The 17,836-nt window shown below is 42.1% G+C and overlaps 1 protein-coding gene across 1 annotated transcript in view; it reads right to left on the minus strand.

The window, feature by feature from the left end:
- ERGIC1 (endoplasmic reticulum-golgi intermediate compartment 1) overlaps positions 1 to 17,836 on the minus strand; it is a 58,021-nt gene that overhangs the window by 30,041 nt on the left and 10,144 nt on the right. Inside the window, exon 2 of the mRNA XM_061360305.1 lies at positions 6,093 to 6,154. Within this exon, the coding sequence (XP_061216289.1) occupies positions 6,093 to 6,154 (62 nt within the window). The remainder of the gene's footprint in view (positions 1 to 6,092; positions 6,155 to 17,836) is intronic.

The raw sequence follows: 17,836 nt of genomic DNA on the forward strand, positions 1-17,836 counted from the left end.
ACCTGGACAACAAGTCCCATGTCTTTTCTAAGAATGCCAACCTAGAGCTAGAAGGAAGGAACCCAAAGTAACTGTCATATTACTGGTTACTCATCACCAGGAAACTATCCAGAACATTTTACAGTGACATTCACACAGCAGTGACAAGCTCACTGGCCCACTCAGAAGGGGCTGGAAAGAGGCACGGCTGTAAATCCTCTCAAGCAGGGATGACTGAAGTCATCCAGTCAGGGATGTGCCAGTTCAAGGAGACAGGCCTGCATTGTGTATCTGTTATACATAAAATGACCAACTTCATCATGAATCAGTATATAAGAGTACACCAGGAAACGGCATGCTATGCCATGGCTGTGACAACAAGGTACTATCTGGCTCACTCCTCAGTCCCAGCAGAGTTGCAATGACCAAGCACTCTTTGGAAATGACCACTTTACTATAGCCACTAATTAGGATTGAGAAATACGCAAGAAAAACGCTGTTCCTCAACTTTATTCCACATGACCTATGCAGTCTGAACATCCATTTCTTCAGGAAGCTCAAGCAACAACTGGCTGGGGAGCAATTTTATCACACAATTAACGTCTGTACAAACTCCTTTGGTAGGGAGTGTGAGAGGTAAGGGAAGGAAAGAGGAGGTACTTAAGGCAAATACCGAGACAGACTCTGGAGTGACCTAATGCCTTGTGCCTCATTCTTCAGATTAGTCAGTGTATAGTTTTGAGGAAAGAGAAATGCGTTGCTTCCCCTTCCTCATCACAGTAATTTCAACAGTAGATTAATTTAGTGACCCTGTGAAAAGTGCAAGGGATTAAAAGAAATGTGAAAAAAATCCATTAGCTAGGATGAAGAAAGAAAGAAAATGCACAAAGTTCAGTAGGAAAATGGGAAGCAAGAGGGGATATTCATTTCTAAAGAGAAACCTCAGATGGTTACACAAGTGGTTCCAAGTGGAAACTTCTTGGCTGTCAAGAGAACAATACTGCTGTAACACAGCTAAGCCACCGCTACAGTGCACCACAGAATGGGGGAGGAGAAAGGTCTTAAAGCACAGCAGCAAAGTCTTATGAGAACATCTATACCTATGTAAGAGCACAAAAAAAGTAAGCTAGGCACAAGACTAGTTTATCCAGTGTTTCTTACTGTTAATCACCCAAAAGCACAGACACAAGATCTCTGATCTTTGGCAATGTGCAGGGGAGAGTGTTTGCAACAGAGAAAACCTTTTCTTCTTTAATTGCTTTCCATATTCCTCTCTGCTTTGTTATCATCCTGTAAAGGCTTTCCAACAGCATCAGCTACACCTCTCTGCTCTCCAGCACATCTATGCAAGCCTGGCACTACTAACTAAATTCTCTCCTGCAGCTTTCTCTCTTCTGCATTTTTAACTTTCTTCTCTGCCATTTATATCATTATCTTCTCCTTTTCCATTATACAGTGTATTTGCTCCCTCAAGTTCACTTTCCAATTCAGCTCTCGCAGTGAAGGCTTGTGACAATACTTGCCAAATACAGTCCAGTAAAATTCCACTAACCTACATCTAAAAAAATCCTGCAAGAATGCCTTGGAACGCTCGACACGGATTGACTTTCAAAGCTCCTCAATGCTTTGCCAGTCTTCAAACTTCATAGTCAGTTTTCAGCCTTCAAAAAGGGATTGCTGAAGGTAGACATGAGATGGGTATATAAAATCATGAGCAGACCAAAGGAGATGAATGGGGAACAACCATTCACTGTCTCTTCAAGTATGGGAACAGGAGGGAAGGGGAAGGTTGAAAACAAGGGGAGGTTTTTCCTTTACACAACTCCCAACTAAATTCTGAGAGTCTGTAACATTTCAAAAGGGAATCATACATGCCCTGAAGAATAAATCCCTTGAGGCCTACTAAACATAGAAGAACCACCTCCAGCTCAGGAAGTTCAGAACTGCCAACTGACCAAAGCCTGGTGAAGTGTTTAACCTGTCCTCATGCTCTTTCCCAGGCATCAGATGCTGGCCACTCCTGGCAAGGGGACACTAGGCTGCACAGACATTTGCACTACCCTATTTAGTGTGGTCACTCTTGTATTCTTGTACACACACATTTTCAGGGCAGGGGGGTTTCTTTGGTGTGAGACTTACGTGAAAGTCTTATGCATTAAGATGTCTCTAGAGCCAACATTTTTCAGCTGTAGAATATGAGCATATCTCCTTAGCATGGAGCTGCAGGCAAATACGATATTCCCAACGTAAGAATTTATGCACGCAGTGCTTCAGCTACTTATTTCATAGTAAAGGCCTTTACTTGCTTCCATGCAAACGCACAGTTCCTGCCACCACCATTTGACAACTGCATTCTATTTGGAAAAGTAGATTAAAGGCTAGGATCAGACAGAATAAAACAATTCATGCAAAAACTTAGCTTAACTGCAAAAGCACAGCAATGTTCCCACAGAGCTCATCTAAGACAGGTTTCTTAAAACTCTAATATGATAACAAAATCAATATATCAAAGGTTGCTTGTGTTAGACACACTGAAGCACACTGCTGTTGGCTAATCAGTAATCCCAGAAAGATGGGAAACTGACAAGTTTTTTTCCTACACTAGCTTCGACAGCCTAAACTTTTCATACATAACCCTTTTGATACATACCCCATCTACATAGTCCTGACTCTTCTTCCCCAGCCCACAAAAAATGAAAGAAACGCAGTGTTTAACACATCATACAGACTGAGAATGTGGATCTATGTCTATATTAAGGCATAAAATTATTAGTATTTATTATTCAATGGAGCAAACTTCTATGAAGTGGAAGGAACGGGTCTTGTTACAGATGCCATGTGAATCATAACTTTGATATTTCCTGATGTGTATTTAAAACTCCAGCCTCTAAACAGCACAGAGTATTTCTGGATAATGTTACCATGTGTGCATACAACATGTGCATGCAAACTATGCATCCATGCTGACTGTTGAATAGGAGGATTGCTACAGCAGCTGTCCTAGTTGCAGGCCCCTCTCTCAAGAAGTCAGACTGCTCCTGTCCAGCCAGATGCCAACTGTCAGCCAGCCAGGGCATGTGCTGCTGCTCTGCCTACATACCCAAACATGGCCAAGTTGTCATCACGTTGGTCAGGTCTGTTAGAATGGCCGTGTGCTGGCATCACAAACACAGTACAGTGGTGGGAAGGGCTGCAAACACTGGCACAAGCATCTGGTGGAAGAGGTATAACAATGGCATGACTGGCTGAATGGCACAGGGCTTGCAATGCTGTCTGAAAGAAGAGATTTTTAGTGAGGAAAAGGAATGAACAACTTCTTCACTTCTTTCCAGAGAAGCCCACAGCAGTGGATATGTTGTTCTATACAAACCTCATCCCAGTAAACTGCAGTGGACTGTTCTTGGCTCCTTCGTTCCTACAGATTTTGACCAATGGGAAGGGTTGCTACACATATCTGAAATATCTTCTATATTGCATTCACTGCAACTTCTGAAATTATAAAACCATTCATAATGGAAAGCCTCAACAACCCCCCAGCTGGCTTCTGATTTGCTTGCGTTAGAGATTGCCTGCTCTTCTCCACTAAAATACCCTAACACTTAATCTCCCTGAGCTGCTTCTTTCCTAGAAGAACTGGCCACTTGAGCCCTGGTGGTCAGAAGCAGAGCTGGTATTTTCCATCTCTTCTGTAATGTGATCTATGCCTTCTTCCCTAATAAACCTCAAACCTTCTTTTTTTATTATTTAAGAAAAGGCCTTTTTACAATCCAAAAGCAACTAGGAATCCTGCAGTAAATCCACTCCTATTCCAGAAAGCCTTCAGCACCAGAAGCGATACTGAAGTTTCAGCAGAAATCATGTGGGAAGAGCCTAAATTAATGTTTGGCTACTATGGTCTATTTTATATCTGCTCTGTAAAACTTGAAGGACTTTAAGAAAGCCAAAATTGAGTTGCAGCTAGACTTGATTCACATATTTACTAGACTAAAAGGTTTTTGAGAGGCAGAATCTTCCCCTACCCTCAAGCCCCCAGTGTTACTACAAGCTGGCTTCCCTAAAGCATTTATCACTAAATCATGTAACCTTCCCAGGCTTCAAACTGGCATGGCAATGGGCTGGTCTCATTCTTAGCCTCCTACAATATGCAAGATCACTGGCTTTCAAATTACAAGTCACAGGCTTGGTCAGACAGAAAGCCTATTAGGAAAGCTGCACACAAGATCCTCACATGCAAAGCCACTACAGCTTGTGGCTGCCTGTGTGGTTCAAAAGCTTGTATCAGGCTGTCTAAAAACACTCTGACAAAAAGAAGGAGAACCAGTTAGAGAAGAAAATCAAAGCCTGAGAAGTTGCAAATAACAATAGAGAGAAATAAGTCAGCTATTAATTTTAAGTAAGAGTCACAGCCTTCAAGCCTTCCCACAACAGACTTATCACTTGAGCTGTTTACTGCAGATCAGAAAGCCTAACACTGGATGGCCTTTGATGGTTTTTTTTGTTTCTAAAACATACTCTTCTGCAGGTGATTCATAACAAGACAAATTCTCTCAGTTACAGTGTGGGAACTTTGAGTTTCCAAAACAGAAGGCAGAATCACCAACAAGTTCAAAGTGTTCTTTCAGAACATGAAGATCTCATACACCTCTAAATTAGCAAACAGTTTTATTCAACCTTTTTGTTTGCAGTTTCAGCAAACCTAAAAGGGAGTCAACATCCAAGTAATTCAGCAGTCTGTAGAACAAAGAGGACAAGGACTCTCTGAAAGTAAATATTTAGAGTAATGTGCTATCTTCACAGAAGCACCGAATAGTTGAGGCTGGCAGGGACTTCTGAGATCATCCTGTCTAACTCCCCTGCTCAAAGCAGGGTCACTGACAGCAGGCTGCTCAGGGTCAGGTCTAGTTGTTTTTTAGTATCTTCGAGGATGGAGACTCCACATCACCCTGGTGAACCTGTTCCAGTCTCTGGCCATCCTCACAATAAGGAGCGAGATATTTCTTTAGCTCACAAAGAGCTTTCCTTTGTGTCCATTGATTCATTGGTACTGAGTCAGTTCAATCTGATGCCTGCTCTCACCAAGGGATATGACATCACTCACGTCAGCAATGACATACAAGGCTACTGACCCATCTACAGGAATGGATGAATGAAGCACAGCTTCACGATCAAAGGAAATCACTGTTCAATGGAACAGGAAGCTGCATTAGGCATCTGATTACAGGCCTGGCAGGACCAACCTGATCAATGTTTACCACTCTGCACAGTGCGCTCACTGCATGTAATTGTGTGAAATTGCATTACTCAGCCTACAGCCTCCCTCAGGAGGAGGAAGGAAGGAAAAGGGGCCCAAGGCAAGAGATTTATATCAGCCAAAGTCTATGTATTGATACATGGGAGTGAGAGTGGATTGCTGTCGGTGGTTTTTGACCAAGCAAATTTTCTTCTTTAGAAGCATGACAAATAACAACAAAATAAGATCTCTGTTCATTAGTCCACCTACAACATCAGATGAATTTCCTGAGTACGCTGAGAGAAATATGTGCTTCCCAAATCATCTTCACTGCCAGCCACCGCATATTGCCACCCACCCTGCTCCTTACTGATCCGGAACCTGGATTTCTCATTTGCAGTAGCTGGGTTCCTCCAGTCTCTTCAACAAGCAAACGCCTGGGTACACTAACTGTGAATGCAACTGCTACCGGTTGTTTTCCACACTAACTAAGGGGATGCCTATCAGGAGGGGTAAAAAAGCCCTACAGTTATCAACCTGACCAGTGTTTGGTGCAGACTCACAGTTTCTGTTCATGGGAAGACACTAGCAAGAAGCTCTCTGCCTACTGCAGTAGCTAGCAGAGTGGGTATTTCAGTGATAGCTTTCAGGACCTCTCTTTCATGACAACTACTTTTTGTTGTTGAGATTCCAAATCCAGGCAAAGCACTCAGAGTTTAGTACAACCTGACAGACTGGGCAAAACGAGTTGTCTCAGCAATGAAGGATATACTTTCCTGTGTTTAATATTCCTTTAAAAAAAATCCCCTGAAGACAGAGAAGCCAAATGATCTTTAATATTAGACTGGGGTATATAAGGACATCAAAAAGAAGTGTTACTTACTAATAGCCCCTGTGTAGGTTGGCTGTGTAAGGTCTTTTGGCACCTTCCTGTAGATGTCAAACCTGAAAGAGGAAAAGCAACAGCCATAAAACAGGTGGCACATTTCAATGCATTTCACGTCCCCACAGGGACGAATGATGCTGAACTTTTTCCATCCAGGTTTCCAACATTTTTTTCAGTTTGCAGAAGGATATGACAAGGAAAAGCAAAACAAAAACCCTTTTTCTTTTGTACAATTATGTAACTGTGCTCCTTTTTGGCTCCAATTTCCAAAGCACTTCTCTCCACCTCCCTCCGCTTTGCTGTCATGGATCTGTGCAATCTGAACTGTGAGAGGTGCCAGGGAAGAAGTCACGCTGGACAAGTTTATAGACCGCCGTAAAAGGAAAAGGATACTCTGCAGGCTCCTGACTGAAGAGGCCTGGCAAAAAGAGAGTTAGACATAACCTGTATTGCCCCTTGTAGTCTGCATCCCACAACAGCCAAAACCTGACAATACCAAAGTCAGTGGTCAGGGTGTCGAGACAGGAAACCTACCCTTGGACACCAGATACACAAGAGACATTAACCCAAGGAGTTTGCTACTCCCCCACCAAAATCCAGCTTAATATTAGACCGTTGTTTTGATTCAGTCATATCTTTTAATATCCATGTGGCTCAGCTTTGCTATTTTAAACTCTCCATGGTTAAACTTTCACTGCCCTTATGTTAGCTGTATTATTTCCTACAACCTCGTGTTCCTGCGCCTCCAGCCGCAATGCAGCTCTGACATCAGTTTTTCCACCACTCAATAAAAATTAATTAATGCATTAAAAACACACACACACACACACACCCCCTAAAGAAGGAAGTGACTGGTTCTCCCCTAAAATAGACTTTTTTGGATATACCACAAGTTGGTGAGATTTGATGCTTTTTCCAGCTCTGGAGATACATGAGAGACACCAGCTTCCAAATTTGTATTCTATACCGCAACAAGATGAAACACCCCCATGTTTATTCAGCAGTTCCTACTACACCAAATATTACACTGAGAGTTTAAAAACTAGATCCTCTTTTTTTCGCTCTTCATTTGTTGAGATCCCTTGCAACTTGGAGACACTCTGGGGGAACAAAACAGCATTTGCCCTGCATGAGATTTGGAGGACATTGTCACTGTGATTCATTCAGGAGTTGTAGCTGGCGGAAGAAAGGATAAGAGAGGGAAGGAGAGCAGATATAAAGATAGCTCATCTGCCCAGCTCAAGTCCTGAACAAGCTATGTAATCACTTAACTGTTCCAGCAACCCACTGCAGGACACATGACAAAGCATGCTGCACAGGCTACGCATGGAGCTGTAAGTTTTTATGACTCTATTCACTGCCATCTCCAAAACAGATTAGTAATATTCCTGAACCAAACAGTCCATTTATGGTTTTCCAGCTGCCCTGAGAACATCTGGAAAGTGCTGTTTACATTCCTTCCACATACACCAAAGCAATAGCAGCAGCAGATGGTAAAGCAACCCAGAGTAGCTGCTGACATCATGATCTCACAGGCCGAACTACCAGAAGAAGCTGATGGCTCCTGCTCACAGCCCATTAAACGCTGAAAGCTGGCGTTGTCTCGCCAAAGTCACAATAATAGATCAACAAGGCTAAAAAAGCCAAGAGAGAAAGAAAAAGAGGGAGCGAGAGCATGAGCACGTGAACACACATGGGCTGCTGAGTGTGAGGTGAACAATCAGAAATAGGAAATAGCTCTGTGCTGGATTCACTAAAAACAGCCGCATGTGGATACTATAAAAGGAAGTTTGTTCTTACAATGAGAAATATTTACTAGTATTAAAATGATGACCCACCACAGGATTGAAAAAAGAATAAAAATTAGCTTTTTAAATAACTCAGTGGAAAGTTGATGTCATGGCAGAGTTCTCTCCTCTCAGACTGCCAGTTTAATAACATAAGTGACACCCAAACCCACAAATTAAGTTTTACATGGTGTAAGCTAGGATTAGGCAAAGACACTGCAGAAAGCGACCAATGGCTCCCAGCCACATCTGTTGCCTGACATTAAGGGCTTAAAAAGCAGTTCACCATCTCTGTGCTACTCTGCTTCCCATCTCTTCTACCACAACACTACATTCCCTCCCTTTCCTACTACCATGACACACATCTAAAAAAGAGCTTTAAGCAAGTCTCTGGATCCGATTTGCCTGGAGTTCTGTGAACTGCTGGGTCTACACCTGCAGGCTCAAACCTCCAAGGAAGCACAGTACAGCACACTGAACAGTTGTCATGTGAGGTCCTTAACAGACCTTAAGGATCACTTAATGTATGAGCACAGTGAGAGTACACAGCCTGCTAGGCAAAGAACACCAACCAGTGTCGCAGCCATCAATTTACAGTATAGAGGCACATACAACAAGAGTACAGAAAAAGCCAGGAGAACTGAATAAAGCTTTTATGGCTTTGTTCTGTAGAATTAACACATTTTTAGATAAGGACAGACACTGTGGAACAGCACAGAATTGAGAGTGGGCAACGTACATGAAGGAGGCAATGAGAGCAGACCTGGATGGTAGGGAGGAAGGAGGAAAGCCCAGTTGGAATCTTATGGATGAATGCAGAGGCTTGAAGGATGATATCCTGATTCAAGCAACAGAAGGGAAGGCAAGCAGGGGAGGTGTGTTTAAACTTGAGAAGGATGCTGAAATTATGACAAAAATGAACAGCAAGGGAATGGAAAAAGACAACTGTGGAATAAGGGACAAATGCTGCTGGCTTGATTTTGCTCACTGACACATAATACCAGTAAATCCAAGAGACCACTGGTCCAAAAGAAAAAGGACTGGCTATATGCAAGTACCCTGGCAGAAAATTCATTTGCTTGGAAAAGACATGATGTGAATTAGGAAGGTTTATGCTTTGGCAAAGGAATGATACTCTTCATGGTACCAGACATCTTCCCATAAAGCATATGATGCTGGCCACAGCTTGAGAAAGTACCATTTATTTAGTCTGATCCGGAATGGTGAAAACAGCAGTTGGGTTTACATGGAGAAAGGTAAGCTGGATGCCCAAAAGGACAGCAAGACATCGAACTTTGGTAAGAATTATGGATATGCTGGCATGGCCAGAGAAGAGAGCTATCTTGTTAACTCTGAATTAAACTCTGAGATAGAAGAAGATACAAAATGCATAGGATTCAATGAGAGCTTGAAAAGTATGTTTGTGAGACACCAGAGAGACAAAAATCCGAGCAGTAAGTAAAAGATGGTACCCCAAAGAAAGCCTCATCAAACTTCCCAAACAAATCTGTGAACTTGTTACTGTAACAGGAGACCATAAGCTCCAAGAAATGAGAGATTTGTGAACACCACAGCTCTTACCAGACTTAAGGGTTAAAAATCTAACCAAGTTTTAAAGCTTTACAAGACAAACCTGCCTCTTTTTGCCACTGGCTTCTTGCCTCTCTCACAGAGCTCAAAGCAATTTCAGGGGATCACTTACACTGTCCTGGGAAGAGAAAAGAATGAGGATTAAGACACCACAGACGATGTGTAATGTATGAGGGAGGAGGCCAAGGAGTTGCATGCATGGTAAAGGGGAACAAGTTTTACTTGCCCTCAGGTCAAATGTTCCTGCAAGCACCTGCAGTAAAAATTCCAATAAGCCTCCAAGTTCCTGAGGCACTGATCACTTGGAAGAGTATTTGTACCCTGGGAACAGACAGAAACCTTGTTCTCTGTACATTGCAAAAGCTGCATTACGAATTTCTGATACTAGCACATTCAAAGCAGTGGAAGATATTACAAATGTTGGAGGAAGACTGGATGTTCAGAAAGGTTACACAAGCCAGCTCATAATGCAGTGAGACACACTGTACTACATGGTGAATATCCACTTCCATAGTCTTGTACTCAGAGCCCAAATGACCAGGAGAAACCAGGGTGTAGCTTCACAGCATATTCATCGCCTCAGAGTAACTGGTACCTGAACTCTCTTAACCTGCAGTGCTGTGCAGCAGTCTGCCCTGCTTTCACACTGGGATGTATTACTTTACACTTACGAAGCATGTACATGAACAGTTTCCACAGGAGAGCCAGCATGTTATTTATATATAGCTTTTGGCAACTTTCTTCCTTTGCTCAGAAGGACAAGACTTGTAAGGCAAAGTAACATCTTTGAGTTAATCAACTGACATAGCTGCACAGTGGAAACAAACTCTCTGCTAGGAAAGTTCTTCCTCCAGGTTATATGTATCCTCAAAGGGAAGGCTGGACCTTTCAATACCAGAATACGAGGGTAAAGATAGAACTAGGCTGTCATCAGCATAACAAATGAATTCCCTGACCCATCTAGTCTATCTATTGTTTTTTCTTTCAATGGAAAGCATGGTTACAAACAAAACAAAAGAGAAAGCAGTTTGGCAATACCAGAGTTTTGCAGGAACCAACATTCATAACTAACATGAGGGAATGCTACAATACCTTTTTCTCAGTCCAATGCTGAAAGGACTTGAAGTCCTTTCTCACCTTCCAGACTGGAATGTCAACAAACTGGTAAAGCACTGCAAAAAAGAGCAGCGCAAGCATCATTCCTAAATAGGTTCAAACAGAGAGTTCACAAACCTTTACATCATTAAGTCAGGTCTGAGGCAGAACTCCGTCTGTCTGTTGGACGGGTGCGCAACAGTCCCCTCAGAAACACTGAAATTACATGTTTGGTCTCATCTTATTGCAGTTGCACGAGTTGGTGGTGAGGTAAAATTGCAGATGGGTGCAGTTCGATGGACCAAACAAAAGGATGGCAGATTTAAAGTGCCGGTAAGCACTAGAACGACTTCAAAAGCTGTATCTAGGCTAAAATGGGCTGTGGCTATTCAAAGTCTTTTTCTTCAGAGAGATGTATATGCTCTGCACCTTCACTTTTCAGGATTGCCTAGAGCCACAGAAAGCAACAAAGTGTTTAAGAAGCCAGAGTCAGATGCAGTGGTGCTCATTTGAGTGGGACAGCCACAAATGATGATGTCCAAGGCTGAAGGGTATGCAGAAGCAATGGTAGGTCAAACCCTATAGAACAAAGCAAACTGACATCATCAGCCCTGGGGTGATTCCTGACTTTCCTATCAAATCTGTCAGATTGACAGTACAAGCCAGGGATAGGGAGGAAGAAGATGACTACCCAAACACTGTGCTTTTTTCTGGAGTAGATACTTCAAATGCCTGCTGTATGAATAGGGATGAGCTCATCCCCTCAGCAGGAGCTGCTATGGGCAGAGCTAACTGGCAAGGTGTGCTTTATATACCTGAACTGCTTCAAGTCTGGATCTGAAATATTTCAGGAAAGGAAGTAAAAAATACATTATTTCACTGAAGATTACAACCCCTCCAAACAGAAAGATCCTCTCGGACATCTTTGGAGACTGAAAAGAGCTTTAGCAAAAAACTGTAGTAATACCTCTGTAAGACGCTGTTAACTTTTTCATGAGCAAGAAGCAAAGAACTTGAGGCAATAAAAATATATCAATAATTAGAACTAACCAGACATTGGTTAAATCTGAACATCTTGTAGCAAAGGGTTACTCTCAAACGTGAAGGAGTTCACATCAGAAAAGGAGGAACACTAATTCCTCCTTCAGTTTACAGCATTTTTGCAACCCTCAAGCATGCCCACCCCTATGTGGCATAAACAGAGGAGCAACGCACTGGCCATGTCACCTAGGCAGATATTCAGAGCACAGCTTATAAACCTCCCTATACTACTGACTCACTATGTGGAGTCACTGCAAAGAGACAGCAGATGCTTTAGGTCTGTCTGTGGAGCACTGAAACACAACTCTGGAGCGAGCAGCAGGGAGATGTTTTCATGTTTCCTTCTGCAAGGTCTATTTTTACTGATTTAGCTAAGGGGCAAGGGAAAGATTGTTTTGCAGCTCTTGGACTGTATTTTGGATTCCAGTTAACCAAGCGGCCAAGCAAAAGTGCAACACATTCACATGTGGCACCTGGTCACAGAACAAAATTCAGGCACCATAAATCAGAAGCGAACAAATTAATTTTCATCCATTTCCACTCCTCAGATGATTCATAAATTTAGCTTTAATATTCACAGACGGGGAAGAACATTTTTGTTCTTCAGGCAGATTACATTTCTCCTCAGAACAACTGAATACTTAAACATTAGTCTTTTTGAAGCATAGTGGCTCTATCGTAGGTACTTTTGCAGCACATACTGAAAGGGGAAGGTTTTCAGAGGACCCATTCATTACAAGAAATTACATTTCAGATGTCAAAGATTAAAAATAAAATAAAACCCCCAGTATCATGGCTGACATTCCACCTTTAGCAGGTCAGTGGTGGCGTAAATACATCATGTCATCTTGTCTTAGCAGCAAGGGTCCATGGCTGTGATTCACACAGAAGAACGTGGGTGTTGAAACAACGCTTATTCTCCACCTCCCAGATTAACCAGCTTTTAGAAGTACCCTCTATTTTTCAGCAGATACCACATTTGAAGTCGAGGTCACTAATTCCCGGTGACATTACTCACTCTCAATAACAAGTCAAGGAACAACAACCCTAAGTTTATTACACATGAGTAGCTTTGAGATCTCTTTGAAAAAGAGCCTGCCTGGTGCTGCTGAACGGATTTGCTTCATTAACAAATAACTTTGCTTGAGGTGAATGCAAGAATAGCATGTTTAACAGCAGAAACATAACTTCACTATTAAGTTAACCAAACAACTAACAATTTTACAGCAGATTTGTTTAAAGTAAACAAATGGGGAATTATTGAATACAGATACAAAAAGTTAATACTGAAAATATTACAAAATTGGTGTTGCTACTGCAATAAGAAATTTGAAGAACTTTGGAGCTTGCATTCCAACACACTGCATGTTGGAGACCTAGTACTGGACAAGTGTTCATTGACTATGAGTTGGGAGCAACAGCTCCATCATAATCTACCAGATAGCATAATGTCTTTCAAAGAGAATAAAACAGGTGTGGGGGAGATGTCCCCAGGGTTTCCAAGATACAGGGGACAACTGAGATATCCAAGAAAATGCTGACTGGTGGGTGAATCCCCGCAGCCTAAACAGTCCCAAAAGGCTTTCAGGGTACGCAGATACTCCATCCCTGATTACTTCTTGGTAAGAAACATGACTGCTCTGAGAAACAGAGCGGCTGCAGGTTGAGAAAGAGAAAGGCAAGGCTTCTGTGACACATACACAGAGGGACAGATTGGGTACCAGAAGAAATGAAGCATAATACATCTTCCAAAGGTGAGATGGCTTCCTGGATCAACAAAAGCCCTTGGTCAAGGGCTCAGGTTTAAATCACATTACAAAGGAGCAAAGAAATAATAAACCCTGTATTCAGTAGCACTTGGCGCTTAAGTGGGAGGCTGTAGGGCACTGATACGGGCTGTACCACTCAAACTTCTTTTGAGATTTCCTCACACAATATCTACATATCTGCAGAACAGCTTAAATCACTCTCAAGATAGCTGTGTAAACCAGAAAGCAGGAGGAAGTCTGTCTTTTCAGAACCTTCTCGGAGACATGACTGTATCACACTAAAACCACTGACCCTCTTGTAGAGCAAGAAAGCAAGCTCTCAAACCTGGCATGCCAGCTAATACTGAATTTGCAGGCCAAGCTCTCTATTCAATGAAGCGAAACAAGGTTAGGCTAGCCTTTTAAGGACTATTTCATGCAAGAAGTGTTTCCTTGCCACTGCACAAGGCAGTAACAAGCTGATTAAAGCAGTTTTCAAAATCTGTTTCCCCTTCTGCTTCTGCTCGTGTGCTGGTAATACCCTTACCCATTTTACCAGCAAGTAGCACAGCTCCTGCAAGCTGGAGATACATTCAAGTGCAATATTGCTGCTGGTTTTTCCCATGTGTCAAGTCCTTGCAAACCAAAGTGAATCAGAGCATGGCTGCAGGCCTCAAATATCAAGAAACAAGCAGGCATGATGTCAGTATTTCTCCACACACACGCCAATTCCTGACTAACATAACAAAGAACTTGCCCGTTCCTTACAAAGTCCATTCATAATGTACTCACCAGTAAATGGAGTTACAAGTAGAGAATTTCTACCGTTACACAGTATACTTGCTATTTCAAGGAACGTAATGACACAGAGGTAGGCAGAGCAGACACATTAAGTTTTATGAAACTTGTTCTTCAATTAAAGAAAGAAACAAGGTGCTTTTTGTGAAGATAAAGCACTCAATTATACTGTGTTTCTTTTTCAGATGGATAGGAATACTGCTGCACAGTGTATTTCTAGGAACATATTTCATTCAAAACAACAATCCCAGACTGCTTTTGATGAAAACTACATGCACTGTGGAAGGTACACAAAAAGCAAAGCAGCTGCCAAACACAACTTTGGACAGTCAAGCCTGTGCCAGCAACCATTTCATCTTCGATAAAAGTCATCTTGAGGAAGCTCTGTCTGATAACAGGTTAGAAAACATCTAGTGTCTCTTTGAGAGCATCTGCCATTTAGACATTCTAAATAAATTCATTTTTAGGCTACATGCCTCTGAATTACACCAGACTCTCTAATTACTTCATGCAGACATCAGTGAATCCATGCAACTAACAATGTCTATTCAACTGCCATTGAAGAGACGAAACATCCTTAACTTTGAAAAGGATTAATTTTCCCTGGAGACAAGGGCATAGCCTTAGGATTTGTCACTCAACACACTTCTTCCTCTTGCCATTTCCTATCTGCCTCCTTGAACATTTCTGTTGTATTGCTATATTACAGACAGCTGGCTCAGAGACAAGACATGGTTGGTTCAATCACCATTATTTGGCTCTACACAAGAGCTACAGATCTGATACAGAGAAACACAACCAGCCCACAAGATTTGTATAACTGAATCTATTTTTAAGTCTGTCTTTTCAGGACAGAAGAGGTGCATTAGAAGTTTAGGAAAGCAAGGGGGTGTGAAGTGGGGAGAGGAGAATGAGCAACGTCAACCCCACTTCAGGAAACATGTTTAAGTGCACATGAAATGAGCTGGAACACTGGCTTTGAAGAGTTTTCAACCAGTATGGGCTACCATACAACTTCCTTTCCTTGTATCACTGCTGCTACCACTTCTAGAAGAAGCATCCCTAGAGACAGCAGAGGAGGTTATGGACTATGACTCATTCAATACCTGCTGCTATTAAGGCTCTTAGCAGAGATACCACTTTTAGTTGAGAATACAGCAATTCACTTTGCATAAAATGCTTTATCATTTACACAGAGGGCACAGGAAGCAGGAAGAAACTGTCATGATAAATGTAAATTGGATTAAGTCCATCTGACATTCAAAGGTGACTGTGCACAAATAGACTCCATTTTCTCCCTCAAGCAAAACTTTAGAAGGTGGTGTTACAAAGCAGAATTTAATCACCATGTCTGCTCAGAAACTTCCTTCTACCCCCCAGAATCAGTGTAGCTTGGAGGCAGAAAGGAGGGAAAACAAAACAAACTACTGGACATCATAGAATGGTTTGGGTTAGAAAGGACCTTAAAGCTCATACAGCTCCAACCCCTGCCACGGGCAGGGACCTCTTCCACTAGAGCAGGTTGCTTCAAGCCCCTGTGTCCAACCTGGCCTTGCACACTGCCAGGGATGGGGCAGCCACAGCTTCTCTGGGTACCCTGTGCCAGGGCCTCAGCACCCCCACAGGGAAGAACTTCTGCCTAAGAGCTCACCTATACCTACCCTCTTTCAGCTTAAAGCCATTCCTCCTTGTCCTGTCACTACCTGCCTTTGTCAAAAGCCCCTCTCCAGCTTTCTTGTCAGCCCCTTTAGGCACTGGAAGCTGCTTGAAGTTCTCCCTGAAGCCTTCTCTTCTCCAGGCTGAACAAGTCCAACTCTCTCAGACTGTCTTCGCAGAAGTGCTCCACCCCTCTGACCATCTTCATGGCCCTTCTCTGGGATTCACATATCTTCTATGAGAATTCATAGAATCAAAAGGAAGCTATGGAGAGACTGTTGTCAGAGCAACATCATTCAGGCTGGAGCCTAATGGCAAAAGAAAAACACCCATCAGTACACAGTGGTATTTCTAGAGAAACCTTCCCACTAAAGGCATGCTACTTTGTGTCAAGGAGCATTTTTATCTTTGTCATCTTCTGACTGCTGAAGCAGAGATGTGCATCATCTAAGCAAAGCTTAAGGATCTAAAGTACAAAGCACGTAACAGAATGTCTGCCTCCCCAACAGCTCAAGGTACTGCAGGGTCAGTATTCACCAACATGTTTTAGAGGTTTCATGAAGCAACTCAGCATTAGAGCTGGCTTATAGAGAGCATCCACTGAAACACCCAGTCACTGGGAAGGCACTTCCCACCTGCCTGCCCATACTCCATAACACAAATATGAAGTGAAATACTGGAAAAAGCATTAAAATGAAATCACAAGATTTAGAGAGTAAAAGTTATGTCAGAACTAATTATGTTGGATTATTTTGTTTTGTTTTTAATTGAGGAAACATCAAGATCAGCATGTCTTTTTAAGTAAAACCTGTCTTTATTCTAAAAAAAAAAAAAGCAGTGACTTCCAACTCCCTGTGCATTTTCAGCATCTTATGGTCCTTGCTGTACATGTGCTGGACAAGAATCCAGAATTTTCCACAGACCTATCAAAGAAAGAAGAATGTCTATACAGCAATAAATTCACTCTAAAGCAGTCCAAAGGAAGTAGAGGTGCTTTAGTCTAGCGCCCTCCTCTACACATATACAGAAAACATTAATTCTTGTTATTTTTATGAAGAAATATTAGTTCAAGATTTAATTTGTAAATCCTTTCTTTAGATCATACTGCTTTTCTTCTCATCCAAAGGCAATGCTCCAACAACCCTGCAAGAACACTCAGCTTCTACACGATCCAGTACAGATAAAAAGTGGTAACTCTTCTTCCAACAAAGTAGGTGAAATCTCTCACCCTGGTTTACAGAGTGGGAAAACAATGGCAGGAAGTCAGCAGCAGGGAAAGAAAATATGAACTACTGACTCCAAGTGCTTCATTTTGTAATTGTTAATTCTTTGTTTAAATGACATTTCTATGTTTCCTGTCTGCTGGCAGATAAGAACATAATGTGCAGAGAGGAGCTCAAGACAGCTTCTGGACAGCCATGCTGCAATCCTGCCTATGGGATGCAGCAGTGGGAGCCAACAGACCTGAACTGTGTTCAGTTCCTTGCACTGACTCACTGTGTAATTTCTGCTCCAATTACATATTTCTTCTCCAGCTTCATTTTGCAGAGTGGCACCTGGTAACATGTGCCCACCTTTCATGAGTATGTTGAAATCTACAGATGAAAAACTCTGGAAATAGATGAGGCATTACTGGTCAAAGTTCCAACTCTTTTTGAAGGTCTGTACAAGGAAAGCTGCAGGAGGATGGGCTTATGAAAACAAACTGAATGTGCACTGTGAGAGCTAAGTCCTGGTTCTGTACCAGGGTTGTGCCTAGAGTGCATGTTTACAATCTTGATCAGGAACGGTTTTGTGTGTTGGGACACAAACTTTGAAGCATGTGAAATGTAAAATAAGTGATCCTGTTAATCTCAGTTTACACAGAAAGTAGACATTGAATACACAAATACCAGACCTGAATGCGAGTTCAAGATGCAAATACAGATTCAAAGCAGGACTAATAAGCCGATACTTGTAAATACCAAGCAGTTATTAACACATTTTATAAGATTAACACCTGCGTAACAGCAGATAATATGCAAAC

Source organism: Neopsephotus bourkii, unplaced genomic scaffold (genome assembly GCF_033783945.1).
Source record: "Neopsephotus bourkii isolate Nb327-2 ecotype Australia unplaced genomic scaffold, CSIRO-AGI_Nbou_v1 NB_1016, whole genome shotgun sequence".
In the NCBI taxonomy this organism is placed as follows: Eukaryota; Metazoa; Chordata; class Aves; order Psittaciformes; family Psittacidae; genus Neopsephotus; species Neopsephotus bourkii.